Genomic DNA, 15171 nt, shown 5'->3' with positions numbered 1-15171 from the left:
ATATGAAAGGAAGTTGATTCATTACGGTTTATTGAGACTGCTCTCAAGCAAGCCAGAAAGCGGTGTATCCGTATGCCACAGTGGTAGTGTTTTTAAAGGGGTCATATGATGCGATTTCAAGTTTTCCTTTCTCTTTGGAGTAAGACTATCTACTGTGTTTTCTGTGATTATTACAAATGAACAAAATAAGAAATTACAATGCTAAAATAAGAATGTAATAATGCTATTATAAACTATACTGTAAAATAATTTTACTTCATAGTACAACTTTAAAAGTACAGTAGTACTAATGTGTACATTGTAATTTCTTCATTTTCAAACATTAAACTATCAAGCTTTTTATTTCAGCATTTTTTTATCAAATAAATGCTGGTCTCAGACTGAAGGATGGCACTGTGTTCACTTATACATGCAAATGTAATGTAATTTACACACATAAATGAACAGTGCCACCATTCATTCTGAAACCTGCGGAGAATATATTTAATTATACTGCAGTATTGGTTTTATTCCAATATATTGTGCAGTCCTACAAGGTACCGCATATATCATGCATTGACAACACAATAAGATGCTGCTTGTATGAGGATGATCTAAGCATTACCTTTTCCATGGGAAGCTGAATGGAGGCTTTGCAGTCTGTGAACTCTGCCTTGATGCTGGGGCCTTGAACCTCGGTCACCACATACTGCAGCTTCTGCGACTCCTTCAACATTTTCCGGTTACTTCCTCCAAACTTGCCCAGTACCCGGTAAGCAACATGGGAGATGGTCTCCGCAGGGTTACGAAGTGTTCGCCACAACGCCTGTTTATAAATGCATTATGAAAAACATTTGAATCATTCATCAGGCCTCAGTCAGGTCTAAGGTTAAAGGTCAGAGGTTTTACCTGCATCAGTTCAGCTCGGACTGGCTGGATGTGGTCATATAGGAAGTCAGGCTGTAGGTTGTCCACACAGAGCTCCAGTGTGCGCAGGCCCTGGCTGACCAGAGTCTGGGAACCGTTGAGTGCAGACACCAGTGGGTCCATGAGCATGGGCAGGTAGGGCAAAAGAGAGCTCAGCCGCACAGGGACAGTGAGACACAGCTCCACAAACAGATCCTTCATGTGCTGCTTATGGAGGCCGCTCTGCAGCATGTTCAAACCTAAGAGATGACACAAAGGATCAATACTCGAGGAGGTGTTTTCATGGTGACATGTGGTTTGGTATGAACAACAGAAAATATGAGAAGAGTTGATACTCATTTATTTTGCTACCTCCACAATGCGTTATATGGTTAGCTGGACCCAATTTGTTATTATATTTACCTACGCTATGATGCTTTTAGAATTGACCAAAAAGCCCCTTTGGCTTGTGACCCACCAGTTAAGAACCACTGTTCCGAGGAACTGCTACAGTTAAAGGGTTAGTTCACTGAACTAACCCTTTAATGATCTCACTCACCTTGCAGCAAATTAGGCAGCAAAGGCAGAAACTCCTGGTACAAGAGGTCATGGCTGCCTCCCCCTATTGAGCGGAACAGGGCTCTCAGCAACAGGAAGTAGTTATAGGGCTCCTTAGCAGACTGAGCCAGCTCCATGGAACTGTTCACTATTTTATGAAGGTGAGGCTAAAAAAAAGAGAGATTCAATACATCCTTGAGAAGAAAAATAGAAACTTTTATTCTTCACTGTAAAGTAAGAACAACTGAATAAGTGAGCAAAAGCCATATACTGATATATAAGCCAGGCTGCTTGATTGGCATATATTCAGACATTTTGAGAATTTTATAAGAAATATATTTATTAGTATACATGGATATGACAGACACTTACACTACCGTTCAAAAGTTCGGAGTCAGTGCAATTTTTTAAAATGTTTTTGAAAGAAGTCTCTTATGCTAACCAAGGCTACATTTATTTGATCGAAAATACAGTAAAAAAAAATCAGAAGCCAGTGTGATGAGATCCTTCAGAAATCATTTTAATGTGCTGATTTGGAGTTCAATAAATATTTTTTGTGCTGCTTAATTTTTTGTGGATACCATAATAAAAATGTTTTTCAGGATTCTTTGATAAATAAATTGTTCAAAAGAACAGCATTTATTTAAAAAAGAAATCCTTTATAAAAATGTAAGTCTTTAACTGTCACTTTTGATCAATTTAATGCGTCCTTGCTAAATAAGTATTAAGCAAAAAGTATTAATTTTAAACTTCTGAATGGTAGTGTATGTGTGTGTGAAACAATACAGTGAGAAGTAAACTGCAACCATTAACACACAAAAAAAATACTATTTCAAAACAGTGACACTGAATATAAGAGGATAATTTCAGCGGGCAACAGGATCGATGGGAAGTGAGATACAGAAACCTCTTCCTCTCCACTATTTCAACAGTGACCTTCACTTTGGTCTTTCCTGTCAATCTGAGGCACAAGTGTCATTTCTCATCAGAGGAGCTGACAGAACACATTAAAATTAATGCAGCACGGTTACTGCCGCTGAGGCGTTAGACAGCACAGTGTCATCAGAGCTTGGAGGGTGTGAGCGATCCCTCCGTCCAATCGCTCTGAAAAAATTGTGAATTACCTACTCAATACTCTAAATAAGCACCTTAGCCAACTAAAAGACAAAAAAGGCCACAATTTGCTTCATAAACCTGCATGTGCATAAGACGCAACACTCACCTTGAGCATCTGCTCATTTTCAGCAGCGAAGAGAGACACTGAACCAAAGACCAGTTTGAAGAGTTTGAGATAAAGGTTTGACAACTCTACATTGGAGCCCATTTCAGGCAGACGCTCCAACAGATACTCCACCAAAATTGTGGCAAACAGTGCAGAGGTAGTCAGGTTGGCCAGGAAGGAATTTGCAACAATCTGTTGAAGGATTGAACAGCCATGTCATATCAACAGTCAATAATCTTGTATGTCAAGTCATTTCTTTAGTGAACAAAAACTGCCAGTACCTGTAGGGCATAGTTTTTGGATATGCGTTCCACCATGTATGGAACAGTGGTCTGGAAGATCTCTTTAAAAGTGAGGGGGTTCATCATGGTGAAGACTCCCGCGAAGTGCTCTAAAACCTCCTTCTCCTCCTTCATCCGCACCGTCTGACAGTTAGCCACACGAATGTACGTCTGTCCATTGCCGGCAATCTGTACCTAGCCAAAAGGGGGTTGGCTCTGTCATAAGCTGTAAACTTCAGCTCCCGGTATCAAGTGTGCTCGAATAAACCAACTTTATTATGTTCTCAACATAATGTGACTTTCAGATTTAAACACCTCAGCTATTCTACCAGAAAGTTTAAGTTACTTTGTGTAATGATTTTGTTGTGGTAATCTGCATTAATCAGTGGACAGTCGTACCTGGTAGATGTCCAAGGCCTGCATGGCATATTTGACCAGCTTGATGTAAATCTGTGTTTCTTTGGGCTGGAGTTGCTTGTTGGGAATGAACTGTGCCTCTGTAATACAACAATACCACGGTGAGAATATTCAAATGGGAATGCTGAGCAGAACTAGCCCTTCATTGACTTTGAGACGCTCCACAAGCTTCAACAGTCCAGACAAAGAAAATGTTAAACAGAACCAATATTTAATGACTTGGCACAATCTAAAGCCAAGTAAATGTTAATCCATCTCACCTCCAGGAGCTTTACAAGAAGTGATGCCCCATGTGATAGTTTTCACTCCACATACAAGAGTCTTTACCAGACTGCGACAGTCGGACACCTGGAAGGTCTGTTTGTCCTCCTTGTCCCCAGGTCGATCAAAAGGTGTGGCCGGAGGTGGTGCGGGGGTGACGGGTGTTGGGGGTGCAGGTGGAGGTAAGGCGGGTGTAGTTACAGTAGGGGTGGCTGGGACTCCTGGTAACGCCCCTGGGTCCACCACACCCATCTCTGATTGGGGCTTGCACTTCTTAAAGAGAGATACCAGCTGGTACCGTGCAATGGTGTGGAACTTCAACACAAAAACCTGAGAATAGAGAAGTCATATAATGTCAGATCCGTATATTTTGGGCTTTATAAATGCATTTACATGTGGCCAGTCTTGTATCCTATTGTAATTACAATCACAGCGTAGTTTACACAGGCTAATGTGCCAGTCTATCTCACCTCCAGCATTCTCATGAGAATGTCTCTGCCATTTCCATTCTCCTGTTCGCTCTTTGATCGGATGCAGTCTACGAGGTTTAGCAACAGCTTACAGGACATGGTTTGGATACTGCTGGGTAGGGACTCGTCGTCAATATTCTTAGCAAACAGTTGCACAGCCAGAGAGAGGTCCGTCAATGGGAGGTTCTGTCTAACATGGTGCACCAGGTCTGCTAGCGTGCTGTATGCCAAGGGCCTGAAACGTCAAGAGACTCCATGTTAGACAACAGAATCTAAGCTTTCTAGAGGATTTCTGTTAGGGTTGTGGCAAAACTAAAACTTCTCAGTAGCGATACCATGATAATGTTCACTATTGGCCAGTCTGTTTACATGAGACACAAGTGACTGTGTTTAACCCTTCAGCATGTTTAACTGCATTTGCACACAGCCATTCACAAGATTTTAAGTCTCTAATGGTCTCCAATCTGCACCTATATGACCAATACTACAGTAAAAACAGTAATATTTCAAAATAATTACATTTTTAAAATCTACATGTTTTCCATTTTAATTTTAAAAATGTAATTTATTCCTGTGATGGCAAATCTGAATTTTCAGCATCCATTACTCCAGTAAAGATCATTTCTTACTTCGTTAAGATAATTTCAAATCATCACAGTTGAAAATTCTTTCAGGATTATTTTTATGAACAAAGTGGTAACACTTTATTTTAAGGTGTCCTTGTTACACGTTACATGTACGTACTATTATAATAACAATTAATTATGCATAATTACATGCAAGTAACCCTAGGCCAAAACCTAATCCTAACCATATAGTAAGTACATGTAGTTAATTAATATTACTCAGTACTTAAATGTATTACACTGTAACAAAGACACCTTAAAATAAAGTGTCACCAACCAAGTTCAAAAGAACATTGAACATTTATTTGAAATAGAAATCTTCTGTAACAATATAAATGTCTTTACTGACACTTCTGATCAATTTAATGCATCCTTGCTGAATAAAAGTATTAGTTAAAAAAAAAACTTACTGACCCCAAACTTTTAAACAGTAGTGTAGCTACATTTTATTTTAATTTTATAGTGCTATTGACTTGTTACAGATATCCCTACTCCTGTGGTGTGGAACCTCCAGCCTGAAACTGATCAAAACCAACCCTCAAAGAACAAATAGCTCTCAACCCTGGCTAATAATACTATCTTGGGTCGATACTTGGGGGATTTCAGGCAAAGTTTCAGAATAAACGACACTAATGGCTTTGACAGATTTTGAGTCCTGCCAAATTTGCCTGCTGAAGGCTGACGGAAGCCGTGGATGAACGAGGGGTGGCGTTGGCAGGCATATTACATCTGGGGCAGGGAGACAGACAGTGGGCAATGCCAGGACAGCCTGGCACATGAAGATGGGCACCTGGATCTCTTCTGCCCAGTGGGGCAACTCAGCTCAGTCACGCACCATTAACAATCAATTCTGATCTGCTGCACTTGATGAAATCTAACTTGTCTTTTTTCCCCAAAGAAACTTGGGAGGAAAAGGATTGTGGCCTCTAGCCACACTAAAGAAATGACAATAAAATGAACATTTATTATTATTATTATGGCTCCAATCCAAAATCTAGTCAGCTACCTTGCTGTCTACATAGTCAACTGCTTTCTAAGAAATCAAACAGAACCTTTTAAGTGACTGACTTATAGCCCACTACAAATAAAAAGTGCTTCTCTCAACATTTTGTTGTGAAGCTAACATTACGCTGCATTATAGTTTTAATGTTCTGTTAAGAACAAAACACAGCATGCTCAAATACTGGACATAGGCTGATTTTTTCAAGGGGATGCATGATAGTAATGGGTTGTTCTTGAACGATTCATTTATTTTGAATAAATCTTTAATATGACTCCGGAACAACGAGTTGTCTCAAAGAGTGATTTATTTATTCATTCTATGTTGACCGTGCATGCACAACATCCTATAGGTTCTGTACAGGAAACAGAAATGATTAGTTCATCTCCCGACTAATCAGTTCTGTTTCCTGTACAGACTACATAGCATTAACCTATGGGGATGAGGTGTGACATAAGAACAAACGACTCCGGCCCAGGAGCTGAGGTGAACTAACAGACTGCATAGCCTGCAAACCCAGCTAAGCACTGAAATAATCATTTTTGTTACATAGAATTTGGTCTTGCTACATTATAGTTTTGACTTATTCAACATGTGATCAGTGTTTGTGTATGTAAATGTGTTGAGGAATTTGGATATTAACTTGTAGCGAAATGACTTGAAAAAAGATTCAGAGATTCAAAGAACAGAGTCAGTAAAATGATCTGAACTTCCCATCACTAATGCAAGATGTGTCCGTATCACCATTGATTACTAAGTGTTATTGGATTATTTTTAGTTCTATTGGACGATAATGGAAATTGAATTTGTGTATGCTCATACTTCTCTGTTGTTACATTTAGATGCCATCTAAACCTTAACTTTGCCAACCTATTAGTGTTCATTTATTTTATTAAACTGGATAAATTATTACACCTTTTTATATTTTATGTGTTGTCATGATTTTATAAAATCAAAGGTTTATTATTGCAAGTTCTTTTGGCATTTCATTTATTGTATACCTTTTAAATTCACTTATTGAAAGAACAACAGCAGCAGCAGTATGGTGTAACATTTATTTGAAACACATGTATTTGGTACTTGCTACCTTATATCTTTACTCTTTCCTTTCATTTTCTCTACGTCGCTTTTTGCATAACTCTGGGTCGTCGACACCAAGCTTTGTTGCAATTTCTTTCTAGGAATTAAATGCTTTGTCTGAATCTTTAAAGTCTCTCTGCGAGCGATCGTACAGGTGCGGATATATTTGTGGCAGCTCAGCTATTCGACACAGTGTATTTATGTTGCTAGTGACTTGGAGATGTTGTTCTCCTGCCTGACCTCCGTTGAATGAGAAACGAACTGGGGTGGGGGGCATTCTGGCACTCATCACAGAGTGCCAGAAGTATGACAAAAAAATAAAAATCGCACGTCAAAGAGGGTGGAGTTCCAGAACACACCCACCGACTGCGTAATCGCCACGGACCAATGGAATCTCAAAGGTGTGTAGGAGCCAAAACGAACTCCTCCAGAAAGTTTGCTTTGGTGAGCTGTTTTGAACTGCTGAAACGAACTCAAAACGAACTTAGTTTCGGCCTGATTTTGTTCGAAATTACATCATATCAGTTCGTTCTTCAATTTCGTTTGAAGTATATCGGGGCCTTTAAGTGGATCTGCAATGCCTTGCAGCGCTGCCTAACTAGGCTTTGGAGGTTAAATGTGTGCCCTGCGAATTGCACAGACTGCTTATACATGAAACATAATATTGGTTTAGAGGGGGTTAATCTGCATTCTTACCTTAGCGTCTCTCTTGCAGTGTATCCTGAGCCAATGAGTATTGACTCATCGAAAAGCTTGTCCATGCATGGAATGAATTCTGCAACACAAACAGACTTTATCAGATGCCATCGCAGGCTCTGAAGCCCACCGAAACAGCTCAGGGGCCCATGAACCATGAGATACATCAATGCCAGACCTCAACAGTCAGAGTTTCTCATCGATTCATTTAACCTTCTCTACAGGATTAATGATTTAGAAGAGTGTATCAGATTACTCTCTCAAATGCTATTGATTGAGAGGTGAAGCTCAGAGAACGCAGCCGTTACATATCAAAGCGGTACCCCATGAAGCTCAGCGGTGTAATTAACACCAGATGCAAGCGCTCCTACAATAGCGAGCGCTTTGCATATCTTATTTGGGAATATCTGCCAACAATCTGCAAAGTGTTTGGCGGTGGATGACTCACGGCTGCGTAGATCTGTGGTGAGGATGTGCTTGGCAGCGATCAGCAGCTCTTTCCGCAGGTGAGCCGTCTCAGGGGGGCAGTTAGACAGCAGCTGCAACATCCCCTTCACCATCTGCTGGGAGTACTTCCCAACCAAGTCCTGACACACACACGTTTCACATCGCCACATTAGTCACTGCTTGAGTATTAAAACAAGTTTAGAAAAGTTTAATAAACAGGTGGTTGGGCTATGTTTCTACCTGGTAGATCCGGATAATGTAAGCCAGGAATGACAGGGTCTTGATCTGTGCTGCAATAAAATCTGCATAAAGCTCCTTGTTGAACAGCTTGTGTTGCCTGTCACGGACAGAAACCAGGAAAAGCTTTAAATGTCACTACGTGTTAAATTGCACCTATGAAATCCTTTCCTGTGCATTAGTGGTGATGTAATACCACACGCTCAACAAGATGCGAGAGGTCACTGACCGAGCCTGTGGAGACACCTGCAGCATGATGGTGTTCATGATAAGAGGCACAAACTCCGACACCGCGTTGTGAATGCTCAGTTTGTACAGCTAGGGGAAAAAAAAAAAATCACACAGAAAAGCAATTACTGCATCAAATAACAGCAGGGCGATAGACAGAGAGTTGACTCGAGCTTGAAACATTGTTGCGTAAAATTTTACAACATTTATAAGATTCATGCATTCAGAACAGAAATTTAGAGTCGGACTCAAAGGCAAACTCCACCAATACGTCAAAGCATTTTAAAAACAAATCATAAAACCTGAAGATTTAAGACACTACACCACGTAATATGTTGAAAATTTTCATGGCATATTTCTGAAAGCAGTATCTGTGATTTTTGTGGGTCTTGCATTTTAAGCAGAAAATAGAAGTACACCTGCTGGTCAAATGTATAATGATAACATGTGGAGAAGGTGAAATAAAAGCTGTCAAAGTGTTTTGATTGATCGTAGCTTCCTAACAGCTGTGGACTGTCATTTTCTGTCTCAAAACATCAAAACTGATTTCCTTTACAATTAAAGCTCATAACAACAAAGGCAAAAACATCTAATCACAGCAATCATTTTGATAAGAGTGGCAGGTTTGAGGAAGCAATGGATTTAGCTATAAAGTATGGGTTTCAGATGACTGACAGCACCTTTTATAAACGAGCCAAATGTCTAAATGAGAGACGTGTACTTTTAAAAAGAGGATGGCTGGCATAAAGTCAATACTGAATGAGTGTTTTTATGGGCTCTCACCTGATACATGAGGACGACAATGATGGGCAGCTCTGCCAACACTTTGAGTGACAGCGATCCCCGGGGGATTATGGTATGCTGGAGGACAAAGAGGAGATGGATGAGGCCACTGAGAGACTGAACCAGTTGTCACCATAAAACTTATTTTTTAGCACTCATATTGATTTGCTTTTTGTGTTGAAGAGAATAAAAAAAATTTAAAAAAAGCAACTGCATTCCAGGACCTCTTAAGCAGAAAAAGCATAAGCAGGAATTCAGTGCCCTCTAGTGTCTACATATAGTAAATATTATTTGCATTGGAATACTCAAGTAAACAGTCCACAAAGACCCTGTTTACACATTTGTGTCTGCTGATCTGATCACAAGCGGTCAGCACAATATACATGCGTATTCAGGATTCAAAACATTTTGTGACTGAATGCACATATTGTGGAGGTCACAAATCCATGAGATAGAATTGTTTTTGTAGTATTAACTAACCATTTTGATGTATCCAAGACTGCAGTGAAAAACCATTTACTTGCCTGTCAATCACTGCACAAAAATAGTGTTTTGCCATTTATGAGCAGCATGTTTAAAAAGAAAATAACCATCCAATTGAATAAATTGGGAAATAAATTTTATTTTCTGCTTTAGCAATATACATTTACACACTGATGTGTCATTACCAGGTGTTAATCGGCTGATCAACTGTGATCAGATCACGCAGTACAGGTGTTACTGCATAGATATGTTAACAAGATCAAACAATTATACCATAATAACATTAGGTTACTTACTACTACTAGAATACTGCCATATTTTGTTCATTAAGACAAACACAGATCAACATTTGAACACTCAGATCTTATCAGTTTTACTTTCAGTGTCCAGGCTTATTGGTACGTTACAGTTCACTCACACACAATCACACATGCAGACACACAATCTTACACACAGTACCATTCTCTGGACTAAAGCACATCGCTCTCATCATTGTGTTTCTGCTGATCATGTTTGTCAAAACTATTCAGCTAATGAGGATTTTGTACAGGTCTGCTGGAGTTTGTACTGACCGTTCGGGTCTCGCTGTCCTCACGCTCCGGTGTGGTCTTCACTAATACTGAGGTGATCATGCCCACCATTTCTGGAGAAGGCACTGTGTTTTCTGCAATAACCTGAGGATTCTCAAAGTACCTCGTCTGACAGACAGATACACAAGTTCAGAAAACACATACTTTAACACAAACATACTTAAAACCCCTTTTATTTTTGGTTAAAAGACCTTACCACAACTTTTGGCAGTTCTTTGTAAATTTGCTTCACAAAGTCCAAGAAATGATGAATCTGTAAGAGTTGGCAGGAAGATGTTATTTAATAACATTTACTGAAACACAGGAAATGCAAATGCTAGTCAACATGACAGAGTGCCAGAAGGCTGCATCTTACCTCTTGAGAGATTGGCGGGCGAAACTGTTTGTGCAATTCAATGATGATGCGTAAACAAATGAGCACATTCTCCTCACTTTCAATCTAAATGATGAAACACAGAGGCATGAACCAATCAGAGCCATTTTTTATATAAAACATACACACACTCATGCACATGCACGCACACAATATGATGCATTACATATGTAAAATAAATTAGATTTAATATTCCTTTGTAAGAGAACTGTTTTTTTTTTTTTCATGTAGTTTGAAATGTTGTAATTTATTCCCATTATATGACTATGATTTTACTGTTTTAGTTTGTTTTTTCATTAAGACAAAACAATCAAGTTAGAATTCACACAGATCAGCATTTGGACACTCAGATCTTATCAGTTATGCTTTCAGTGCCCAGGCTCATTGGTACTTTACAGTTCTCACACACACACACAATCATTCACACAGTACCATTCTCTGGACTAAAGTACATCGCTCTCATCATTGTGTCTCTGCTGTCCCTCTTGCATGTAGTTACATATACAAATATTTGTCCAAAAATGCTCTACAGCCTTTATTTTATAGGCTCTTTAAATTAGAATAAGCTTGGCATTCAGGTAGCTGACCTCAAGGAAGCGGAACATGACAGAAAGGATGTTCTTGGCATGAGGCCGCAGATGTTCATTAGTTGGGATTCGGTGGATGATCTCCAGGACAAGTTTCCTTAATTGCTGTAACAAGAGTCAAAGAAACCTCATGTTTACTTAAATGTCAGGAATGAGGCCTCAATAAAGACAATATGCAATATGATTTTCACTAAAAAGCACACCTGCGTTGGTTTCTCTTGAAGGAACTGCACTTCTCCATCCTGCAGAAACGTTAGGAAACGAGGGATGATGTGCTCCAAGAAAGTAGAATACTGTGGCGAGGATGTGACATTCTGTGGACGAGGATTAACATGAATGAAATTGAGGAAGCATCTTTTAGCTCAAGCTTTTTATAAACAAAATATAAGGGCTCACCTCAAAATTCTCACTGACTTCCTGCATCATTTTCAGTTTGGTCTCATCCGCTGATGTTTAAGCGAAAGAGAATCACAGTGGTAAGCAGAGACGACGCTTTCAACTAACATTGCAACTTTTTAGTTGAATGGAATACACTCACGTGTGTTGTTGTCAGTGAGCGCCGCCACGAACTGCAAGTATTTCTTCATAAGGGTGGTCTGATCCACCACAGTGGGGCTCGGGGTGGGCACGAAAGACATGGTGGCGGCCGGGACAGACAGGATTACGCTGAATAAGGGCAGACTAATGTCTGCGCTCGTCTCAGTAGAAATTCATGTCATCTGTAGGAGAGTAACCATAAGGGGAACGTCAATATTAGTGTCAGCCTTGCACAAACAGGTACAGTATCGTATCAGATGGTACTATCATGGTATTTTGACAGATGCAGCGGTACTGAATCATTACCATATTCACATGACATGGTATTTACGTGATATTAAAGGTCAAAATGCATGGTAGTACCATCTAAACACACACACACACACACACACACACAGATACATTATTGCCATTTGACTTTGCAAGTAAACAACTTGTCTACATCACAACTGACTGACTGAAAACAATAAACATATATAGAGAAATTTGAGATGAATAATGACACTATATTGTCTGCTTTATAACTGAACTTGGAAATAGAACTGAATTGGTTTATAACTGAAGAATTTTTGCAACAAAGACGTTTCCCTGTTCATTACTGTAAGGCTGCGTACTTGCCATTGCATTTATATCAATTGCTCACAACAAACATAATGGCAAATAAATCAAAATCTCATCCAGCACAATTAACGTTACTTACAAAGTGTTTTATGCAGACTAGTTTATAAACTGACCTCTAGTTTAGGGAAGCGGTGGGCGCGCCAAACTGCAACAACACGCCTACTGCAGTCACGCTCGCTGACATGATATAATGCGCTCGTGCTAAAGTGCTAATATTAAAACCTAAATGAACCCCTCTATCACAAAGCTGCCATTAACACAGATACTTTCGCTTCTGGGAAAGGATTTACATGTGTTTATAATAGTATTGAGTAAGCTAGCAGCACACCAGGCCAATCACAGAAGAAAGAGAATACTGTCGCTAACTGCTAACCCACACCATGTCATTATTCACATGCAGAACTCAGGCTTTGCACTTTTTACCTCAATTAGTGCAAATATCTAAGGCGGTTGTCTTTCACACAAAAGCTAATAAGGAACTTCTCCACTCATTATGCATATAAATTACCAAATCACTCCCCAAAACAGCAACAACTTACCAGCAAGGAGACCGGAAGGAGTTGTAAAAGAACTTCCGCTACACGTATGAAATTTAGTGGAAGGGCTGAAATCAATCCGCCGTTGTTTTGTTTGCTAATTGTGTGAATTGTTATACAGTGTAAACTGTAACGTGCGAATTTTATGCTTTTGTACTAGTCTTTCTCAAGTGGAATTGGGTGTCACAGCCTTGTCCTAAGCAGTGATTCTCAAATTTAGACACCAATATAGTTCCACGCGGAAGGATACCAAGAGAACGCAGGCGTGCGAAGACCATCGAAAACGATGGTCTTTCCCGTTTTCATTTAAATTGGTATATAAAGTGTTTAATGTAACTTTATCACACCCCAGTATACAACATATTATTTTAATAATCGATTCAGCGCGATTTATAAATACTACATTTGTTTATAAAAATGTGTTATCGACACGTTTGTGTTGAATCAGGTTTATATGATACACTACTGCATAAAACGACATTAAAATGCTTCACCAGCTGCAGTGATGTGCGTTTTTTATTGGATCCAATAATGATTGTGATCATAATTAACCTCTTAAGACCCGGCAAAACATTTTAGGGGAAAAAATGTATTTTTTTGATGTCATTACATTGTTTAGAGCATTAAAAAATGTAAACAAAAAAAAACTACAAAATTATATTTCATTCATAAGTTATGCTACGCCCTTGGTAGAGTGCATCGGGACTCAATTTCTTTAAAAAATAAAATGACATGAATGAACATGCACAGGCAAAAACAATTGATTTTTTTAAAATCACCAATACATTTTTAGTTTTCAGGATTTTTTTTTACCATCTTTGTATAAAGATAATTCTCAACTATGTTATAACAGAATGATTTGATATACCATTTTTCTTCATGCAAACTGTGTGTAAAATGGCCACAAAGGTTTTCTCAATTACAAAATATTATCATATTTCCATAAGAGTGTCACTAAATTAATATCAGACATTTTGTGGTCATGGTGAAACATCCAAACATTTAGTATCTCTGAAAAGCCCTGAAGGTGCTCTGAATAGGACATCCAGACTTAAAACTGTGGCATGTATAGTCTCAGAGAAATTCACTAAATTCACCACTTGGGCGAGTTTTAGTAGAAGTAGGTGATAGAAAAACTGAAAAACTCAAAGAAACAAGGTGTATTAATCCCAAAAGGACAACACATAAAAACATCAGAATTTCGTGGAGGAGATAACGAAATATCAAACAAATGTGGCATCTGCAAACACATGATGGATGCTACATTTCAGAGCTGTCTTCATTTTTTTTTCTATCTTAATTTGCCATGTTTGTGATTGTTTTGATTTTGACAACTGAAATTTCAGTGGATGTATGAAATCAGTTTTCCCCAAGTTCACACAAATGCCCTATGCAGGTGTAATCACATTAACAATGGACAGGTTCCTGTAACATTTGACAACCAGAATTGTTTTGTTTTTATATTAATATTTTGCATTATTAATATTTATATTAATATTAAACAATATTTTGTATGAAATGTGTGCTATCATGCTTTCATTTTGATAAATGCCACTTGGCATAACATTTTCTCATATCTGCAGCCAGCACTAACTCGGATATAAAATCAGCACATTCTTTAATAAAGTCTGTATGGTGCCCTGGTGGCCTGTATACAGTAGCCAGTACAAACGACACAGGGGATTTTTCATTAACACTTGTTTCTCTGGACAATGTTATATGAAGCACCATTACTTCAAACGAGTTATACTTGAAGCCCGCCCTCTGAGACAGTCAAAATATATGACTGTCATTACATGAGAAAATGTTAAACCAAGTGGCATTTCTCAAAATGAAAGCATGATAGCACACTTTTGTTTTGTTTTGATAAAGTTTCGTGTCATCTTGTAAGCTATTTCCATTCATACTAATTAAGTACAATCACAGCAGTGGTATCAGATGAAATCCTGGTGCAGCTTCAACAGCCCAGATGGTGAAAGGTTACATTATCATTTCAATAGGCCCTCTGCTGGGCTGGGAGCATAAAAGAAGGAACAGATTCCTGTCCCCCACTGAAAATGCAAACTTATTAATGTGATAGTTTTACATGAATTTATAAAAAAAAGTTGTAATGTAATGCAATAAAGTAATGCAAATGAACCCTTTTTACATTTCCCGGTTTGGTCAGAAAAAAGAAATGTGTCAAATTTGTTGTTACTCCCTCCCTCAGCCGTTGTATAAGAAACACTCACACACCAGCGTTAACCAGTTTTC

The 15171-nt window shown here is 38.8% G+C and overlaps 1 protein-coding gene across 1 annotated transcript in view; it reads right to left on the bottom strand.

Annotated features, from left to right (window-relative positions):
• Positions 1-12866, bottom strand: part of trrap (transformation/transcription domain-associated protein) — an 87387-nt gene extending 74521 nt beyond the window's left edge. The window contains exons 1-21 of the mRNA XM_016546024.1: positions 12806-12866; positions 11763-11943; positions 11621-11670; positions 11428-11538; positions 11225-11329; positions 10620-10703; positions 10461-10517; positions 10247-10372; positions 9192-9269; positions 8410-8498; positions 8184-8280; positions 7945-8083; positions 7497-7575; positions 4095-4329; positions 3624-3954; positions 3346-3443; positions 2947-3141; positions 2666-2857; positions 1445-1610; positions 889-1145; positions 605-805 (exon numbers count right to left, since the gene is read on the bottom strand). Coding sequence (XP_016401510.1) covers positions 605-805; positions 889-1145; positions 1445-1610; positions 2666-2857; positions 2947-3141; positions 3346-3443; positions 3624-3954; positions 4095-4329; positions 7497-7575; positions 7945-8083; positions 8184-8280; positions 8410-8498; positions 9192-9269; positions 10247-10372; positions 10461-10517; positions 10620-10703; positions 11225-11329; positions 11428-11538; positions 11621-11670; positions 11763-11862 — 2790 coding nt within the window. The 5' untranslated portion in view covers positions 11863-11943; positions 12806-12866. The remainder of the gene's footprint in view (positions 1-604; positions 806-888; positions 1146-1444; positions 1611-2665; positions 2858-2946; positions 3142-3345; positions 3444-3623; positions 3955-4094; positions 4330-7496; positions 7576-7944; positions 8084-8183; positions 8281-8409; positions 8499-9191; positions 9270-10246; positions 10373-10460; positions 10518-10619; positions 10704-11224; positions 11330-11427; positions 11539-11620; positions 11671-11762; positions 11944-12805) is intronic.
• Between the last annotated feature and the right edge of the window lie 2305 nt (positions 12867-15171).

The sequence above is a fragment of the Sinocyclocheilus rhinocerous genome, unplaced genomic scaffold (genome assembly GCF_001515625.1).
Source record: "Sinocyclocheilus rhinocerous isolate Xijiao unplaced genomic scaffold, SAMN03320098_v1.1 scaffold820, whole genome shotgun sequence".
NCBI classification, from domain to species: domain Eukaryota; kingdom Metazoa; phylum Chordata; class Actinopteri; order Cypriniformes; family Cyprinidae; genus Sinocyclocheilus; species Sinocyclocheilus rhinocerous.
The sequence above is the reverse complement of the archived record's forward strand: the minus strand, read 5'-3'. Positions and strand labels throughout refer to the sequence as shown.